Below are 21,511 nucleotides of genomic sequence, written 5' to 3' on the forward strand. Positions count from 1 at the left end.
AGCAATTAGTCACTAAAATGAAGAAAAGGCAATGACTGGCACTGTAGAGGAAAAGAAAAAAAAATGTTAACTGAGAGCACCACTGAAACGTGCTCAAAATACACAATCCAGGGAGGAAGCAGCACGTCTGCCTCAGCACTGCACTGACAGCAGCTGAACATCACAGGCACTTTGGGGTTGTGCTGCTCACCATCAAAATTCTTCTCCGGGGCGGTGCAGCCACGAGAGCGGATTTGGCCGGTTCCTTCTTCCCCAAGGTAATTCAGCTCTCTCCGGTCACACAAGGAATAGTGACAATATTTAGTGCTCCCCGAGCATGGTTTAACCTAGAGAACAGCTCCAGAAAGGTTTGAGTGGCCCTGCCCCAGGCTGAAGACAGAAGCATCAGCATGACTGCCACATATTGCAGCAGCAGCTTCCCTCCTTAGAGGTCTGTTTCAAAACAGCCAGAGCTGGAAGGTGTCCACAAATTCAGCTGAAGTCATTAAGAAACCTTGATGTTGGAAAATTAGGATTGCAGATTATTGATCGATGGCTTTAATGACATAGGTCTAGCATTTCTACATTACCTAATCCTACTGAGGTATAACTGTTCCCACAGCCAAATACCTCTACAGGTCAGAACAGCACAGAATTTTATGACTCTCTCATCAGAGCTTTAACCTCAAAGTTTGCTAAAGTGTTAGTAATCATTAAAAATACCTGTGCGAATAATGAGGCTGATGCTAAAACCAGTGCAGAGAGCACACAAAACCTGTAGGCTCAGGTCAGTGCTGGGATACTTTAATCCTGCCTGTATAGGAACTTTGTGAGCTGTGTGAACTTCTGATGTTGTATGAGACCATAATACAAATAGCTGTGCAGTGCAAATAGCCTGGGGACTTATGGTAGTGCTTATCTCTGGAGGCTTAAAAAATAAAATACGTAGTTTCAGAGTCTTTCAGAAAGGACAGTGCATCCTGCATCCAGATCCCTACAATCATACCAGACATAAAGAAAACCCTCAGCCAAGTCAATTACCACCAGCCACCCAGGGAAGGCCAGTCAAGTTGTGACTGTTCTAAACTGCACTTGCATAAGCTGGGATGCTCTATACCTGCAGGCTACTCCCTTCAGGGGGGATCTCTTGGAAAAAACTTTAAAGCAAACCAAGGCCAAGACTTCTAGCAGCCCAAAACCTCAAGAGCTTTGCCCTTTCCTCTCTACTAACTTCTCATTTTCCCATATCTTCAGGCTTCTCATGGCCACACAACCCTGTCCCATCTTTCCCAGTTCTCTTTTCTCATCACCCACTTCCCCATCTGCAATGCCATTTGTGCCAGCTGTGACTACAATTTTTTGGCTTCTTCAAAACACGTCTCCAGGCATTTTTCCTCACAGCGTCTTGGGTGCAAAACATGTCCCCAAACTAACCCCCAGGACCAGTATCTTTCCTGGGATAAATTCTTCATCTGATCAGTGATGGTGGAAACTAAGAGCAATTGGCAGAATATAACTGTTATTATTTTCCCCTCCCTTCATCTATTTGTACACTCATTTGTGACCTGTCTCAAAGCAACAGAAATTTCTCTAAAGCATAGACTTACTCCTGTGTTTTACAGGTATTCATCAAGTGAAAATCAATGTGAGTTGGTACCTCATGAGTCAGCAGGCAAAAAGAGCAGCTTTAATGTCTATGTAGAAGAGATGGTAGCTTTTATTAATACTCCACATGGTGACTTACTTCCTCAGGTGTAACAGGGGAGAAAAAAATCTTCCAAGGGATGTTTGTTTGACAGATAGCTGACGAAGTGGATTACCAAAGGATTTGGAGATACCAGGCACCTGTACTCCTTTTTTTATAAACTGTCCTGAATGACATATTTTTCTCATGTTCTTCAATGACTTTACACTCCAACCAACCTGTTTTCTAAACCTATATTTGGCAGGTATGAGTTTCCTTGGCTTGGAAAGCAGCCTCCTAAGTGCAAAAGCTACTTTTGAAAATGGAGCTTTAGTTTTGTGGTCTTCTAGAGACTTTTTTGAAATTACTCTGAATTTCATGCTGGTACAGAGCCCAGTGCAGCAGGGCTTGAATCCAAGAACAGGACCAATCATCATGACTGGCTCTCAGTTTCAGTGAGTGGCAAATCAGAAGAAAACTGACATCAAATCCAATTGCACATATAGCTGTGCTATTGTCACTGCCAAGTGGTGAGGCACATGATTCAGCACATAGTTCACCTTCTTCCCAGGTGGGTCTTACAGTCTGTGCTGAATGAGAGCCACACCAGCAGCAACTTCAGAGGGCTAAATCTAGCAGAGGAATGGCTGCAGTAGGTTGGGATTTTGGAGTGCAGATGCACTCTGGCACCTGGAAGGCTTCAGAAGAGAGCACACAGACACAAAGGACAAGGTTGCATGTAAGGTGTGTGCCTCCACTGAGCTCCCCGTGTCAGTGGCCCCCAGTCCTTTTGAAGGAATCATTAGTGATGCCAGATTTGGTGTCACTGTTTCATCTCTCCCATCCCATGCTAAACTCCAGTCCATTGCATCACTGCTTCCCTACCCTTTCCTGAAACTAATGTGTTGAAGGGGTATCACAGCTCAGCTGAAATGAGTGGTGGATGAGAAAGAGGTGACACTACACACACAGCAGGGTGACAGCTTCTGCCCTGACACACCCTGCCACTGTTGTTGTCACGGTCATGGCACCAGCCAAAGTGCAACAGTTGGCCCCTGACTCCAGTTCCTGCTGCACTGGGACCAAAGGAGAACCAGCAGCCAAAAGTGCACCACCTCCATATCCTGAGTGCTGTCAGCTCTCTGCCAGGTCCTTGTGCCCAACATAGCCCCCAGACACCTGGAGGTCTGAGCCTTGTGACTGTGCTCAGATCCAGTCTTCCCAAACACATGCCAAGTCCCTTGTACAACAGCCACGACTACCTCCTCATCTCCAAACTTAGGAAATATTCTCAACAAATTTTCCCAAATGAATGTCTTGAAATCTCAGTGAAGTGGCATCTTCTAACAAAAATATTTCATCCCAGACCTCCATCCAGCTGTGAAAAGCAGCTTTACTGATTTCAAATTGCATGTACTGTTGTCCAGCTGGATATATAGAGCAGGTTGATCTTGGCATATGATTTTGCCCCTTGCTAGGACACATATTTCAGATTGGTAAGCGGACTCAGTCATCAGTCCACTCTCCCTGGCCCCTGCTTTGTTTTTTCTAGTTATTTTAATCCTCTGCTTCATTACAACAAAGGAAGAGAGTGGAAATTTTCCACTAGCCCAGTGTCTGGTCCTGAGCTTGAAGTCTTCACAGTGACATGAAGATTGGAGGATGCTCTGCAGCTGAACAGAGATCTCTGTTCAAGCAAAGGTTGGTCCTTCATTAGATCAGCCCACGGGTGAAATGAAAGTGTGGTGACATTAGTGAACACCCTACTAGAAGCAAAGAGAAGACTGCAGACCCACAGATGAGTCACAAAATCTGTCTGTTCCAGTGCTCTAATTACATTGCTCATCCAAGAAAAGCCTCTTTTGGAGCCATTAGGTCAGAATCTGTTCTCCCCTAGCTGTAAATCCCTCATAACTCAGTGAAGTCAATCAATTTGTATTGGTGTAAGCAAAATCAAGCACAGTGCTCTTGCACAGCCTTTGATCTTTCTGTCTGTCTCTGAACACAAGCTCACAGAATGCCACTAAAGAGACAAGAAACCCAGGCCCCTGGATCTCGTGCATGCTGCAGGCACTCTGAGCAGTGAGATCAACACCAAGCACTGCAGGGAGGCAGAATAGAAGGCAGAGGAGAGACAAGAACCTTCTGTGTCCCCTTCAGGATGAAAGGCTGTGGACCTCCCAGAGGCCCTACGGACACTTGTTAAAGGGTTGGAGCACATCACATTAAAAGAAAATAAATTATCTATCTATCTATCTATCTATCTATCTATCTATCTATCTATCTATCTATCTGTCTATATTTCAAATAATCTTTCTAATGGAAAGGCAAACACAGGCAGGCACAGCTCCTGTGGCTCTCCAGCACACTCAGTGAGCATGCACAGCTTTGCTGATACATGGCACTAAAACTCCAGAAGACCACCAAAACAAAACATTTCTCTTTCAGGAAATCACCTGAATGTAGGATTCCAAGCAATGGTCCATTTTGTCCTAATAGTTGTTTCCAGCTTCTTCCTCTTCTTCAGAGCCTCTACCAATGTCCTGTGCAGGAAATCTTGCCAGCCTCTCCTTGGCAAAGAGCTCTGCACTGTGAATGGAAGCAGAAGTCACCATCCAAAAGACACAGGATGTTCCCTCAATATTAAGTGTATTAGACAGGCAACCAAAGAACGACACTGGGTCACAGGAGCATTTCCTCCTGTTAAACCTCACACAACTTCTACTGAGATTTGCTCTTCTGGTTAGGAAGAGCATCAACCACGTGTTTAGTCTGCAGCCTCCACTCTTGTTTCTTGGATAAATAAGAGTACCAAGGTCTCATGGGAACAGGAGAAGTGGGAATGCTTACAGCAGCAAAGAGCAGCCTTGCTTGAAGAAATTCAGAGGGAAGCCCACAGGAATAGCTTGAATACTACTGATTGTGTTGGAAGACATGAAGAGTAAGAGAAGGCCATGAGGCAAAGGCTGGAAAGCATTAGGATATTTCTTTCTCAGATTCCCTCCAAGCAGAAGAGCAGCTAAGGAAGACAAAGCTTTTAGAATGCAGAAAGCTGAATGGCTGTCCCCTCCTCCTGGACATCCTAAACCTATTTTATCACTTGTAAAGAAAGATCACTTATTTCTCACCAAGTGATTTCTTTACATTAGTGGAGATGACTCAAAAAAAATTGAGTTTTCAAGGACTTTTTTCTATTAATGTTGTAGTATTAATATATATTAATATATATTAATTAATATATTAATATATAAATCAATATATTAGTTAATTACTATATATGATATATTATATTATTTATATATTAGTATCTATTAATATATTAGTTTTAATTAATTAATATATAAATTAATATATATTAATATATATTAGTTTTGTGTATATATTTACATTTCTTTGACTCAGTTAATGCTCTTTTGGGGAGTTCAAGGGAAAATCTCTTCTGTTATTTAACATCAATCTCTTTCAGGCCTTCTATCCCAGGCCTTGCATTCCATACACCATCTCTAAGTTCTGAAATTAGGTCCCCTGGGTTCTACATTTTCCACAGCACTGAAATGTGCACAATATGATGTAGACAAAGACAGATATCTGTAATGGCTAATATGAAACTGTATTGATTTTGTTGGTTATATGATGTTTGTTTACTTTTTAAGCCCTGTTTGAGAACATTTTCTATTCCTTTCAGGCTACTGACATATTTTCCATTTGCTACAGGAGCTAATATCGATGCTACACCATGTGTGTGTAAATTTGTTGGGTGAGTAGGAGGAGATGCTTCCTTCAAAATACAGGCTCTCCAGACCACATTCTGCACACATTTATCTTAGTTTAAAGTCAACAAATACACCAAAACAACCAAGTTTTGCAGGATTTACAAAGAAAAACTGTGATCGGAATCTGTTCCAGTCTGTCAGGATCCACCATTTTTGTCTGTTGGGAAAGCTGTGGGTGTTCTCTCCCACTCCCTCTTGGAAGGGGGTGGGAACACAATACCACATGGGAATAAAAAAGCAGCTTTACAGTGAACTGATATATGAACAGGAATTAACAGGGTGGTGGGAAGGGGATGAATCAGCCAGTCCCAGGGAAGACAAAGAAATTTTTCAGACACTACCCTGGATCTCACCCACTCAGACACAGCATCTTTTCTTGGCCCCTGTGATACATCACTTCTTCCTCTCATAAAAACCTAGTATTGTAGGATAAAAAAACCCATGAAAATGGCCCTTCTAGGAGGAAATCAACTGATCCTACAGCCAGGCAGTGGTGCACAGTCAGTCCATGAGTGCCAATTCAGCCCAAGGTGTCCAGAATTGCTTCTGTATAAATGAAGTTCATACCAACGCTGAAATCTAGAAAACATGGAACCCAACAAAAGTTTGGGCATCTGCACTTCCAGAATTAGAGAAGCATTCATTTCAAGGTATGGAACACAGAAGAAATACTTGGTCATGATCTCTGATGTTATTTCAACAGCAGGTATCTATGTCACTCTTATGATAAAAGACCCAGACTTGAAAACCATGGAAGGGGAAACAGATTTTGAAATGAAAAAATGGAGGCTGTACAATGGCTTAGAGGGTTCTTCTGGGAAAAAAAAGTGCATTTGGGCTTAGATCTGTGTGGTAAATTATCTGTTCTCCCCCTGGTGCAGGCAAGTAATTCCTCTCACTTTAATGGACAATTTTATGGCTGCTAATAACATTTGTAGCTTAGATAATGACAAGGATAATCAAATCTCATGCTTGAGGGCATAAACTGATTGCTGCGGGGGTTAGCAACAAAATCACCATTGCCATATATTGCACAGGTATATTATGGGATAGATTTCCTTCCTCCAAAGCAGAAAGGCATTGGTGTCTGCCAAGATAACAGATTGGATGGTTGTCTGTGCTATGGAAATTGCTGGTTTGTATGCATGGGATTTAGGGAAAGAGGAGGAACCTCTTTGTTTCAGCATTACAGAATATGCAACCCAAAATGCCAAGTGAGTAGGGGCTGCAAGATGAATATTGATGCCTGTCCTAGCAGAACAGGTCTCTTAAAGTCAAATTCAGCCTTGACCATCACAGAGTCCAAAGTTTGCTGTCAGACAGCAAACATTGCTGTACATTCAGCACAGCATTTAGAAATGTCCACTGAGTACATAATCCCAGAAGCTGAGGGTTGGGAAAAACCTCAGTAAACCATTTGACCTGTTGCAGGATGCTCAGGTCCTCAATCCATCACTTAGGGGTTACTCAACTCCTGTAGAGCAGCTCTCAGCCACCCATTCCTAGGAACACATGGCTGGAGGGGTAACTGAGCCCATTCCGAACAGAGGCAGGCTGAAGTATACCAAACCCACATGTTTTGGATAATTGTTTAACCACTTCAGACAAATATCCCACTCTGGAGGTTCCTTATAGATCATATTACAGCTGTTCTCATAGCTGATGATCAACCTACATCTGCATATGTATGCAGAAAAAACTTACCAATCTCCTCTTTACAATAACCTTTCCCATGTTTGAAGCTGTTATTATTCCCCTCCTTCACGTATTTCATGTAGGCTAAACAATTTCTGTCCACTTTGCACTGAATACAGGTTAATTTTTCTTTCAGCATTTTGATTTTTCTCATCCTTCCTCTAAACACTGTGTGCCCAAAACTGCACTCAATTTTCAGGCTGAAGCCTTACCACTTTATCAACATGATGTTGTAGTACTTGCATCTAGTCAGTTTATATCATTTTTTTATATGTGCTTTTGATATTTTCTTCTTCAGTGTAATTCTGTGCACTTGACTTTATCGAATTTTGTCATATTGATTCCAGACCATTTCTCCAATCTAACAAAATCGTTTTGTATTCTGCTCCTGCCCTCACAGTGCAAGCCACCCCTCATAATTAATGTGTGTACTCTCTGTTCTACCAGACAAGCCATTAATGGGAAACTTGAATAGTACCAGCCACAGGACAGACCCCTGTATGACTGCATATGTTATGTCCATCCAATCTGACAGAAAACCAGTGATAATTATTTCTGCATTTTTTTATCCTATTGTGATTATCTGGTGGCAGATTTAGCAGATCTGTGGGTTTGTATTTTCTGCCCCATTTATACCTGCACAGTGTATGTGTTTTTCACACGTGTGATAAGCCCAGTCACTTTCCAACCTCTGGTCCACAGTGTGTGTCCATCCAGATTTTGCACCCACCTTGCAGTGCAACCCAGTGTAGGATTTTCTACTGCAATTAAGAGACCTCAATGCTATTATCATGCCACATATGTAATAAATGTCACAACCAATTGATTCCCCCTCCATCAGCTATCTGCTGGAATAAAAACAACTCAGAGAAGTCCAGCATGAGTTACTCAAGAAAAATTTGGGGTTATTTCAGCTTGTCCCTTGTTATCCCCTAGGTACTTTCACACTGATTAACAGCTTGGTCAAATATCTTTCTGAAGATCAAATTTAGGTTGACTGAGCATTAACTGCCCATGTTCTCTCCTGTCCCTTTTTTAAAGATAGCCAGCATGTTTGTTTTTCCCTGCAACAGCCACTGGTAGGGCTGTTCAAACAGCAGCCATAAAAAGCTGGTGACACTGCTAACACTGAGCAGTTGCTGCTTAGAGAAGAGGTTTGATTCTTATCCTAATATTCAGCTGGAGACAGACTTGTAGGATGCACTGATAATCCCTCAGGGAAGCACAAACCTTCAGAAAAAAAAAAAAAAAAAGGACAAGATAAACGTACACAGATCCCAAACAAGATCCAAGGCAAACTTCAAACAGCCCGTGTGTGTAGGGAACCATTAAAAATACAGGACAAGGAGGCCAGTCCATTCCTTGCCGCAGGCAGGACAGAATGCATGGGTCATTCCTGACAGATGCTTGTCCATCCTGTTCTGCAAGACCTAGCAAAAAGAGCCTACACACCCCCCCCAACAACACATTTCCATGTTTCACAAGTATCACTGCTAGAAAAGTCTTTTTTCTCTGTGGCCACTCACTCTAATGCTTCCTTGCTGTTGTTTAACACTTCTTATTCACTGTGCCACACCAAGGGTCTTCAGGAATAGACACACAGTTTTGATCAGATTTGAAATGCTCCACAAGTTGGATTCTTGTCAAAGAGACCACAGGTATAGTTTTCAACTCCTCATCACCCAACCTGCAGTCAAGTTATCCAAATCAGGACCACACATGCCCAAGAGCTAGGAACTTTCACCATGACAGCTATTGCTGGATACTCAGAGCCAAGCTTGCATCCCGTGCCTCTTCCTCTTCAATACCACCAGCCTTTACTGTGATCCATCCTGGGAAAAGAAACACCTTCTGAAACCTTTAAAAAGAAATCTACATTATACCAAAATGCTAGCAGCATACTTACATCATAAGGACACTGATTTAAAACATCAGACAGCAACAGCAATGAAGAAAGTTTGAAACTTTATGAAAAGTTGTCTCTGGTGCCAGTCCAGCAAGTCAAACTAGACCTGAATGCAACCCATGCAGCATAAACTATCACAAGTACAGGAGTGTTTGAGTCTGAATGAAGATATGAAAAGGGGTGGATATATGGGGAGAAACCAAAAATTAAGCCATTCTGCATCATACCTAGTGGTTTTCACTCATTAAAATAAACCTCTTGGATGTGCAGTACATTCAGTAACTGACTTGTAGCACTGCTAATTTGCCTATGTTAGCCTACATCTCTAGGTATCAGCTTATGCTCTTTCCTCTGACTGCCAGAGTGCACTCATTAAGGCAAACACATTGCTGCTAAAGTACTAATTGTTTTGAAAAGTGCCCTTTAAATAACAGGCCTTTTACTACTAGGCAGGATGTGTTTTAAGAGCTTAAGCCTTTGTTGCCAGAAGACTGGATGATCATTTATTTGTTTGTCAGAGAAAAATACCAGAAATGAACGAAAAAGCTGATAGGGTGTCAGAACAGACTGAACAGCAACCACCTCCTTCCTCCTCTTGCATTTTCATTCCCACATGGAACAGCAAGAGGGGAGAAACTCCAAAGTAGAGAGGTTCGGAAGATCACTGAATTCTCAATATATCAGTTGAAAGGTCAGCTGAAGAGTTCAGGCTGATCATGGGATTTCCAGGTGCTTCCAGTCCACAGATCCAGTGTTGCTGTTTTAACTATCAGTTGCCTAGACCCAGCCCTATGTAATTTCTAACACACCTAAGCAATACTGAAAAAAAAAATACTAAACCAAAAAAAAACAAAAATGAGAAGAGAAGAGAAGAGAAGAGAAGAGAAGAGAAGAGAAGAGAAGAGAAGAGAAGAGAAGAGAAGAGAAGAGAAGAGAAGAGAAGAGAAGAGAAGAGAAGAGAAGAGCCTAAACAAACCAAAAAACAAAGACATATTTGGTGTCCAGAAGTAAACAAACAGTAGATCAGGAACTTTTAGAGAGGACATGTCATAACTTTAAATGTTGGGAGAGACTTTCACTCCACAAATGTTGGTCTCCAGACTACCACATCCTAAAACACAGGGTTTTGCTCCTCTTTGCCAGTCTGGGGCAATCCAGTTTTTTTGATGTGATGATCTTGAATAATGCTAAAAGAGCATTCTTCTACTGGTTCTAGTTCTCAGCAGAAAATACAATATGCTTTATCCTGTAAGGAACTCTTCTAAAATTCATGGTTTACTCTGGAAGCCCAAGAAATCCCCAAAGGCCAGAAAAAAATGTGAGCAAGCATTGAGACTTCAAGTCACCTCTGCAAGTATGAGGTGTTTTTCTGATGCAAGATTGTAATGGAGAGTTCAACCACCTTTATTTCATCAACTGTTTGACAATATTCTTGATGCAGTATCTTACATGACACAGCCTGCATGCAGAGCCTTATGGCCAGGGCTCCACGTCCTTCCTGGTGCTGGAGTTCATTTTATTGCAGTACAGTATTTTATATGCATCCAGAGCAAAGTTAAACTAAGCACCAAACTGCAGATTTTTAGAAATTATTACTGCTGCAAACACTGTTTGCACTGAGTGGTCAGCCTTGTTTCACCATAACAGTTCAAACTACTAACAACTAACAGCAACTGTTCATTAGTTCAAGTAATGGAGATATGTGCCTTTGAAACAGGAATATTTGACACCTTTTCCTACTGTGTCTGGTCCTGAGAGTTCCATATGTGTGTGAAATGCAGCAGAGTGACAAATCAAAACTCGAGTGGTTTAGGTTTGTTACAGCATTTAATTTCTGATACAGTTCCCATAGCTTGTGTTCGTTTAAACATAGGAGGAGGACATCCTCTCCAGAGGACATCAAAAGAAAAGAGGGTGGAAGAAACAAAATATTCTATCTCCATCCAAAACGCCCCTGTAATGAGTTAATGGTAGCACACATTTGAAATTGCTGACATTGCCAATTGCCTTCGGAGCGGATCTCTTTTTTCTATCTTCCCTTCAATGTCAGGAATATCGCTAAAATTGGGAGTCTATGAGCATTTCCTTAATCTCCTGCACTACAGAATTAGGGAGAGCTGCAGCAGGTTTCATTCATCAATCTGTGCCCTCAAGCTCCCTGTGAAACTTTTATGCCTGAGAAGGAAAGTCCTCTTCTCTGATGGGAAAGCAAGGAGACAATCAGCTTTCCATCAGATACATTTTAACCCCACTACTTGCCTGCTTTTCTCTGAAGCTCTTTTTTCCTTCTGGTGCAGGGAATTGAAAGGACAAAGTAGTCTGCTCCCTCCTAATCATCCTAATAAGTAACAAATACATGAACCCTTAATAGAGAAATTCCTTTCACTGGCATGCCCTAATCACCTCCATAATGAAAGCAGTTAAAGAGGATATTGAACCCTTTAACCAACTGGTAACTGCCTAAGCCTCTTGTGGCAATTGGCCAGGTATTAAAAAAAAAAAAAAAAAGTCCTTGAACTCCTTAAAAAGAAAAACCTGCTAAGAAACTTCAGGGATTCTTCCCCTGAAACAGAAAACAAGTAAGTGCACATTACACTTTAGAAAAAAAAAATTTAAAAAATGGATTTCAGTAGATCAGAAGATGACAGATCAGAAGAAGTTGTTAACTGTCCGGGAGTCATGAAAGGAAAATACACAAACAAGAAAAGAACCACACACCACCAAAAAATAGAATAAAAACATCAACATTCTTCCTCCAGATTTCTCTTTGCTCAAGTTTGAGGTATACAGTAGGCATGTAGTTCAGCCTTTCACTTTCAATTAAAAAGATACAAATTATATAAATGTCAAAGTCACCAGCATTACTAAAAATAAATCTGAAAATTGCTTTTAAAGATATTTTTCATTAGTTAGTGTGCTATAGAATATAACTCCTTGCATTGGAAAATTCTTGTCAAATAATGGCCCTGATCCAAAACAACTGTGACTCAAAATATTTTCTCTGTTACTTATAATGAACTTTGGATCACGCCTTTATTTCTGGGTTTCAGTGTTTGGGGGTTTTGTTTGTTTTTTTGCCAGATATTGTTTTATAGAGGAGGTGTCCATAGACACTCTCACTTTTATCAAAATAAGTGTTGTAGCTACCAACCTAGCAATATCAATTTTAGTTCTAGTTAATCAAGTCACAAACGCCTGGGGGGTATAGGTAACATGGTAATCTAAAAAAATCAGTAGATTCCACAGGCTATAATCCTGTAAAGTTACAAATTATAACTAATTTGCATTGTAGCAATGTCCATGGGTGAAATTTCTGAAGGACTCCATGGCTTCATTCAAAACTATGCAAAAAGAGGAGAACAGGCCTGCTACACACATCAGCAAACATCTGTTGCAAGTCCGCAGTAATCTCTTAGTTCGACATGCAGGCATCAAGGACTCATTAGTTCTGCATCACCAGTAAGTGTCCTTGCTAGCATCTGTTAGAGGGAAAGAGGATATTTCATGTGGCCTCTAACTACATCCAGCCGAGGATCTTCAGTAAAATCCATAGCAAGTGGATACCTGATAGCCCAAAGGGCCTTTGACAGAAGACATGTAGTAATAACAGAGATAATTAGCCAGAATAGCATCTGAACCTTCATGAAATAAAGCTCCAGGTTCTGCTATTACTGCATGGCAGAAGACCTAAGCTGCAGGAATCTGCCAGTATCACCTTGAACTCCTTACGGAGCTCTGCCTTTGGTTCATCTCCACTGTTCAATCTGGCTGTAAACTCATGTCATGTCGTCCAAAACAGAAAGAAGTGAGCAGTTTGGCAAATAGAAATAGCTCCCAACCTGAGTCTCCAGAAAGTCATTTTCTCTTCTTGTCTCTAAATTGAGGATAATTTTTACACAGAAGAGTTGTGAAGATGAATCACCTAATGTCAGTACAGCATTCTGAATACAAAGTGCTGTGCAACCCCAGCTCAAAACCATGAGAAAGGATTTCAGCATTTATGGGGGAATATGCTCCAACACTGAAGGAACTGAGCACCTCAGCTCAGATGGCATTCGAGGAAACACAACAGCATTCTTGGCTGTCCTTCATGCCAGACCAGCAGCATCTGTCCCAAAATTCATGGTGTCCAACAGGAAAGTTCTCCATTAATCAGTTTTCCTTTGGTCAAGCCTCATAGTTGTGAAGCTGTCCCAAGAAAAAGCAAAAAGTTTTTATTATTTTTATTTGAAGCAGGCATAAGCCCATTGCCAACAGCTAAATTTCTTTCCTTATTCTTAGTCAAAAACACACTCCCCGTTCTGCCCTGTGAACTTCTGCTTGCCATCCTCATATCAGCAGGATCATCTTCTCCTTCAGCTAACTTCTTTCCCAAAACACTCACCAACACCTCTAGCTCCTAACCTTGACTGTGGATAAACACAGATGTTTCTATTCTGACACTTGTAAAGGTACATAAGTGGCTTTACTGGCTAGAAAAATAATCAGTAAGCAAAGACCATAAAGTGGAGAAAATAGAATTTCAAATATCTTTGGGGTTTCTTTCTCAAGAAAAACAAGTTAACCCAAGAACAACTTGGTCTCAAGAAGTAGGGGAAAAAAAGGAAGATTCAGAAAATCATAGAACATAGGGCTGATAAAGACTTCAAGAGGTCAGCCAGTCCATCTTCCTTCCCAAAGGCAAAAACAGCTGCAGCTTATTCATTCCTGGGAAATTTTTGTCTTATCTCTTTGTAAAGCAGTCTCCATAGGCATTCTCTACCTGCACACAACCATCCTGACAGCAGGGAAGAGTTTTCTTCACTGTTAAGTACAGAAATAAGCTATGAATAGTTAGAAGGAAATGAAAGAGCACCAAATACTAAAAAACTACAAGACACTAATTTCTCCAGTATTGTTACAGTAAGGAAATCTGCAGACACCTCCACTTAGCTCAGTGGCCAGAGGTTTCTAAATATTTCCCCAAAGCCATTTTCCAACTCTTACTATTACGTTTGCACTGCCAATAAGCCATACTGTGGGAAGTTGCAGCTAAGCATCATTCTGAACTGTAATTTTTACTTGTTTATCAGTAATTTTTAAAAAGCTTTTGTTAAAGTGCCTCTGGCAGGAATCTGAGGTATCATTGCAAAACCAGTTTTTAAGAACTCAAAAACTTTTTCTACAAATGTGAGCAAAGCAGCGTCAAAGTCTCCTCTGTTGGCAGAACACTATTCTAGGTTCGTTTTTATTTTTAATTTTCATCAGAGAAAGAATAGAGTGTGAAATAATCTTGCAGACTATTCTAGTTTTGCAGGGGAGAAAAATCCTACACACAGTCCATCTTCATGGCGTACACTGTAGCAGACTTCCTTCTTGCTTGGGAGATACCACCAACAGATATTCAGGTCCTCATCATCCAGTATTCTCCACTAAAGCTTCAGGTGGTACGAATGAAGAGATTTGTTACTTTGGTGTATCTGCAAACATTTGTCTCACCAGAAAATCTTGCTCTCTGCTTTCACCTGAATTTATTAATAATTGATTGGTTTAATCTACTCCGTGCTTGTTTGGGTTTTTTAACAAGATATGACCTTCATGGTCCTGGCAAGTCATGATTGCTGCAGTTAATTGACCAAAACATTTGTGTCTTTATTCTTAATCTCTTCCGTTACATGTCTTGTTTTCTTTTCTTTCTTTCAATTGCAGTTTGTCCATCTGCCACGATTCCCTACTCAAACCTTTTCAATGGACTGGCTCTAAATATTACCATCCATCAAAAACCAAGAGCAGACTCAAAACACCAGAGGCTAGTCTTAAAGGAGGAGTGACAGACAAAATAATTCACTTGTGAGAACACTTCAATCTGTTTCTAATCCAAATCAGAGACATCACTATACCACCAAAGTTGGTGTTTTTACACTCATTTTACAGAAGGGTAAAATAATGCAGAGAAAGAACACAGAGACTGAACCGCTATCCCAAAATGGATTTAAGCATGTGTTTGCTTAGTTCATTAATGCAGGTTCAAACTCCCTGTCAGGACACCATCTGCCAGAAGTATGAAATGTCCTCATCTGGATGCAGACAGTTCCTGAGTGTTTGGCTACTCAGCAGCCAACCAGCTGTCAATAGGTGGATGTTCCATTCATCATTACAGGTATAGCACGACATTCTTTAAAAAAGTATCTTATCTGAATATTTCACTCACTGCTTATAGTAGGTTCAAAACTGAAAACAAAAGCTAAAAGCTAGAAACAGAGACTCATAATTCACAGCACAAAGTGCCTAAATTTTGCTTCCCTTACAGTCACTTCTCAGGAAAAAAATAAATAAATAACAATTTTCAATCTGTTTGTTGTTTCAGTTCGTTTTAGGGTGACACAAACAGCTTTCAGTTCTTTACATTCTGCACAAGCCTCCAGAAATATTCAGTGTTTACTAGAGTCTTCTGGTGTTAAATCAAATATGACTATCACCCTTTAAGGCCTAAATGATAAAGTGATATCCATACCAATAACACATTTTGACAGTGTTGACACCTGCTTACACAGAAGCAGTCTAATGACTCTTCTAGACCTGCAGAAAAGGGCATTAAAACTTGCTAGGAATCCTAGAAATAACCCTTTATTTTTGGAAGGTGGTGTTTTCATTCATAGTATCAAGCCTTTAGATGAACTCTGTGGCATATTCTAGAGTGTATCTCATAAAAGACAAATAGCTGGATGATTCATTTAACCACTCTTTTTCACCATTTTGACTGTGTAAGTGGAAATGGATAGGAATTCATACTAGCTCACTTTGAAACAAGAACAATCCTGAAATGAACGCACCTGGTGAGAGCCAAGAAAAGCTTATTAGCTCTTTTTGATTTAAAAACTTTTACATGATTCAAACATAAACAAAACTTTGTAGAAGCGGGGGGGTGGGGGGGGGGGGGAAGAAGGGGAGGGGAAGAGGATTTTCTGCTAATTGATTTTAAGAGCAGCTCATCGAGTGTTGTAGCACCTGCTGTTGTCAATCTTTCCATTGTGGTTTCAGGGTTTTTTTTTTTTTTTTTTTTTTTTTTTTAAAAAAAAGGAAAGGAAAGAAAGAAAGAACAAGAATATTGGACCTAGGGAGTACAAAAATATGTTTTGCCCCAGGTTAAAAAAACCAACCTGTTTCCATATACTTGATTAGCCCTCACTTTTTTGTTTAGTACCCAGCTGGACAAGTGAGCAATAACCCCCAACCATCCTCCAATAAAAGCCAAATACCATAGATTAGAGGAAATGAGAGACTTGACCAAATCTCAGCGCTTTGCCTCACACAGGAGAGTTTCAGGTTTTCATGGTCCCTCCTAAGCAGATCTTTAATGATGCGTTTCCACGGGAAGCAACAAGCTGCAGAGCTTGCCGGAGGAAGGGAGTCCGGAGCGACGGATGGGAGCCGAACCATCAGCACCACAGCCCGAGGGCTCTGCCGGAACTGTCCCTTCAGCACCACGGACTGGGGACACTGCCGGAGCTTTCCTTTGAGTACCAGGGAGTGGGGACACTGCCGGAGCTGTCCATGCAGTACCGCGGACTGGGGACACTGCCGGAGCTGTCCATGCAGTACTATGGACTGGGGACACTGCCGGAGCTTTCCTTTCACTATCATGGAGTGGAGACACTGCCGGAGCTGTCCAGGCAGTACCGCGGAGTGGGGACACTGTCAGAGCTGTTCCCTTCAGCACCACGAACTGGGGACACTGTCAGAGCTGTCCTTTCAGCTCCATGGACTAGAAGCACTGCCGGAGCTTTCCATACCATGGAGTGGAGACACTGCCGGAGCTGTCCAGGCAGTACCGCGGAGTGGGGACACTGCCGGAGCTGTCCCTTCAGCACCACGGACTGGGGACACTGTCAGAGCTGTCCCTTCAGCTCCACAGGCTGGGGACACTGCCGGACTTAGACCTTGAGTACCATGGACACTGCCGTGGGTGTCCTTTCAGCACCACAGACTGGGGACACTGTCAGAGGTGTCCCTTCAACGCTGCAGACTCGGGGCATTGCCAGAGTTGTTGTCCCTTCAGCACCAGAGCTGCCAGAGCTGTCCCTTCTGCCCCACATCTCAGGGGCAATGGGGCACCTGTGCCATGGTCTGGGGACACTGTTAGATCTGTCCCCTGGCACTGGAAGAGAAGCACCAGCTTCTTCTCAGCTACTGATGGGCCATGGCCAACCATAAACGCCTTTGATTAAATTAAAGCCACAGTAGTTGAAATCAGCACAGCGAAGAGGTAATCGCTCTAGACATGTTGCTAGCATGGCAATAGCACGGAGTACAATTAAGTTAGACATAAATTAGTCTGCAACCATATGCATATTGCTCGACTTTGTGGTCCACAGATTCCTATCACTGTTTTGTCTGAAGGGAAGTTTTGTGGAGATAGAGGTGCCCTTCCAGATTAGGCAAGGTCTTCGTTAATTCTCTTTTAAAGGTCAGCCTGCGATGATATTTAAGACACACTTTTTCAGAAGTACCTACTGAATACAGCAGGTTCACCAACACACACTCCACAGTACGTGTTTCTGGAAGTCTGTCCAGAAGGTTTTAGAGGGAGAAAGACGTATATGAGAGCATACACACAGATTTGAAAAAAAATAACCAGCAAAAAGATTAATATGAACATTTTAGATCACTTCCTTGTTTAAGAAACATATATAAGAACTCTTATTTTTCTAAGAACTTAGACAATGAAAGTAGGGTTTTTTCCCCATCCATGAGACAAATTAGTTATCCTAGATAAAAATGAAATTTCTAAAAATCTTCCATGCTTACTTTTACAGAATAGCAGTAGATCAGATAACATCATGAAACCACTTTAGTACTGAAGAGATGGTACAAAAAATAGAAGTGCATTTGGCAAGATGCAGAGAGCAACTATTAATAAACTTTTGAAAGACGGATCAGATATCCTCCCAGAGCACAGCTTCCCAAATGAACAATTGTTACAGAATGTCTGTAACTTTCTGCACTATTCTTTATTATCAGTCTTCCTCCCAGTGGTTCCCTGTCGCTATATACATTTTTAAATTTAAACAATTCGTACATCCCAAAGCGCCTCTGCCTACAGAAATGCATTCTATCCTCTGCATGCTGAGGTACTCAGAGCTTCCTAAACAAATCCCAGCCCTTTGAAGGAGAAAATGCTACAACTTCCCATGCAAGTTGGGCTTGCTTATGGGTAAAATACCATCAAAACAGCCAAGTACTGTGCAAAGAGCCCTTTCTACCTGTCACCAACAGAGCTTAAGAATGCAGCAAGTATTGCAGGCAGCTCCTAGTCGGGAGTACAGGGCAGCATGAGTACACAGGCGTGTGTGTGGAAGGCTTGTTGTAACACAGAGGAGCACGACAGAGCAGTATTCACTTAGCAGAAACAAGTAGCAAGAGACAGGCTGAGGAAGAGACTAAGTGGTCAAAGGAGGAAAGAGAGTTCTGACATCGTAACAAACAGCGGGAAATACAAAATCACCAGCCAAAGTTGCATTCTACTTTATATTCTATAACCTGTTAATATATGCATTTTTATCGGTATATCTAATAACAGAAAGGTAGAGGAAATTAACCCTTAAAAATCTTATCTTTGTAAGGGCAAATAGACTTTATACTGTCAAATGGTCTTTCAAAGGAAATTTTTTACTCCCTTAGGTAGAATATAGTCAGATAAAAACATAAGCAGGCGTTTTTCAAAGGGTAGTGGACAGCATGTTCTGCTGACAACTCAGTATCTTCAGATGGCAGTGTGAAAATTTCTTGTTACAATCTCTACATGGCAAGAAGACCAAGTCCTTCTGCATTAATAAGAGAGATATTTTCATGTCCTGTTACGTATAACACACTGTTAAGCAGCCACTGAGTTAGAGGGGTCTTTTCAGACCTCCACAGATATTAGAAGCTCTAGGAGAAAAACGTTATAAACTGCCTTAGTAATCCCACCTTAAAGAACACAAAATCGGAACGAGCCAACCTGCTCATCCAAAGCCAGAGTTGTAGCGCTGTTCTTTGCGCACTCCACAGCCTCTAATCACTGTGGTATTTATTATGGCAGAGAAGCAAACTTTGTGACAAATGACCGGCTTTAGCTGTGGGAAGCAGGGAAGTACAAAATGACAGCCTGTGGCTGTGTCCACTGACTGTCCCTTGACTATCCTGGGAAGTGGCACATCTGGGAAGCTGGGCATCAGGGATGTGACAGCGGGCAACATTTTGCCTGTCAGACCATGTTCCCACAAAGGGGAAATGCAGACTGTGACCTGTTGTCACATCAGACGCTCCAGTTGCAATAAAAACTCCAGGAACACATTTGTCAGTGCCCAGGGTTTGACCACAGCTGTGGGAACAACCACCACTGCCCTTGCAACACCAAAACAAAGTTTGCAAAAGCAGGTGTCTCCATGCCTGGCTACATTAAGGGCTTTTCCAGCTGATCCAGTTCCCATGCCTTCAACATTTTCATTCTCCTCCAACTGCTTTTTACCTAAGTTTTCCCTGTGTCCCTTAAGGTGGAAAGAGTGTGACAACAGGGCCTTCAACCTGATGGGAACCCCAGGAGCCTCTTCCCTCATCCCCCCTCTTCCTCTCCATCCAAGCCACAGCACCATGGTAGCCACCTGGCCAGTGCCAATGCCCTTAGCCAGACCAGCCCCCCTCTCCTCCAGTCCCGCATAAGAGATGGAAGATCCATCTCCAGGAGAAGAGGTGCGGGACACGTCAAGTCCAACAAGTGCCCAAGAAGAGCATTAAATTACGTAACACGGAGGGAAGCAAAAAGACTCATCCAGCACAGACACCTTTGCATGTCACAGCCTCCCTGCCCCTCTTCCTTTGTTCCAGCCCGAGAAGTTTTTGCCCCAACCCCGGCCCTGGCCCCAGAGGGCCTCCCCGAGGCGAGTCACTCACCGATGGTCGTGATGACCGTGATGGCAAAGTAGAAGGAGCCGGCGAATTTCCACTGGACTCCGGCGCGGTGCGGCTCGGACTGCATGATCACCAACTCCAGCTGCCGATAGTCCTCGCTGGTGATGTTGTACTTTCCTTTGAGCCGGATCTCCTCGGCTTTGAGTTTCTCCTCCTCCCGCATCTCGTTGTCGGACTCCAGGGCATCAAAGACGGCAGCCCCAACCAGCAGGTATGTGAACGTGCAGATGATGAGGGACAGGGTCCGCACGTTCTGCCTCTTCATGGCCGCCAGCAAGGGGCGAGTGAGGGGACCATGTCCCCCCCTGGCCGCCCGGGGTTCCGACAGGCCGCAGCAGCTACAGCAGGGGAGCAGCTGCCGGGGGGGCCGGCGGCGCCCGCCGCCGCTGCCGCTGCTCCGGGGCAGCTTGTGCTGCGGCGGCGGTCGCTCCCCGCCCGCCTGCTCGGGCTCCTGGGAAGAAGAGAGGCACAGGAGGCTGCTGGAGCGCCGGGACCAGGTGCCTTGAAGCCGGGAAACTCTGCGCAGGACCTGCCCAAACCAAGCCGTCCCAGTGCGCAGGGCCATCCAGGGCAACCCCCGCTCCTCCCCAGCACCAGGGCCAGGGGCAGGGGGTCCCCGCCGAGGGGCCGACGGCCCCGGCACGGAGTCCTGCGGCGGGCGGGTCCCCCCGCGAAGTTGGCGCGGCGGCGCGGGGAAGGGTCGCCCGCAGCCCGGGCGGGGCGCGGCGGGGAGGCGGAGGCCGCCGCCGTCCCAAGTTTCTTCAGGCGGAGCGGCGGGGCCGGGGGGAGCCGGGCGGCGGCAGCGCGCCCATCCGCGGAGGAGGAGCGGGGCGAGGGGCGGAGGGCTCCCGGGCTCCGGCCGTCGGAGACCCGACCCGCCCCGGCCCCGGCTGCCTGCGGGAGCGCCGGCCGGGCGGGTCGGGACGGGCTGGGCGCTCTATTCCTTCCGCCGCGGTGCGCGGAGGGCGGCGGGGAGCCGGGCAGCTGCTGCCTCTGCTGCCTCTGCTGCCTCTGCTGCTGCTGCAGGTGGCCGCGGCGTGGGCAGCGGCGCGGCGTCCGGCGCGGCGAGGGCGGCGGCGGCGGTGTCAGGCGGCGGGCGCGGGGCCGGGGGCAGCATCCCCGGGCGCGCCGGGCCGCGCCGCCGCTCCGGCGGGAGGCGGGGGCGCCGGGCCGGCGGCGTGGCCCTGGCGGCGGGGAGCCGGCGCCCCGCAAGCGGGAGGAGCGGCGCGGAGCCGCCCCGGCCGGCGGGCGGGGAGGCGGCGGCGGCAGCCGCGGACCGAGCACCTGCCCGGGGCAGCGGCGGGGCGGGACGGCGGCGGGCGCTGGCTCCGGCCGCGGGCTGCCGGGAGGAGCGGAGAATCGCCGGCGGCTTCCGCGGGGAGAGCGTGAGGGCAGCTCGGCCCCAGGCGGACACAAAGACGGAGGCAAGAAAAATAAAACCAAAAAAAAATAAAACCAAAAAAAAATTAAAAAAGAAAGGAAAAAAGAAAAAGAGGCAAAAAGGAGGGAAAAATGAAAGGGTACTTTCACGGCTGCTGCCCCGGC

At 44.2% G+C, this 21,511-nt stretch overlaps 1 protein-coding gene across 1 annotated transcript in view; it reads right to left on the reverse strand.

The window, feature by feature from the left end:
- Nucleotides 1–20,531, reverse strand: part of KCNK9 (potassium two pore domain channel subfamily K member 9) — an 85,759-nt gene extending 65,228 nt beyond the window's left edge. The window contains exon 1 of the mRNA XM_014885073.2: nucleotides 19,949–20,531. Coding sequence (XP_014740559.1) covers nucleotides 19,949–20,531 — 583 coding nt within the window. The remainder of the gene's footprint in view (nucleotides 1–19,948) is intronic.
- Between the last annotated feature and the right edge of the window lie 980 nt (nucleotides 20,532–21,511).

The sequence above is a fragment of the Sturnus vulgaris genome, chromosome 1, assembly GCF_052056855.1.
Source record: "Sturnus vulgaris isolate bStuVul1 chromosome 1, bStuVul1.hap1, whole genome shotgun sequence".
NCBI classification, from domain to species: Eukaryota; Metazoa; Chordata; class Aves; order Passeriformes; family Sturnidae; genus Sturnus; species Sturnus vulgaris.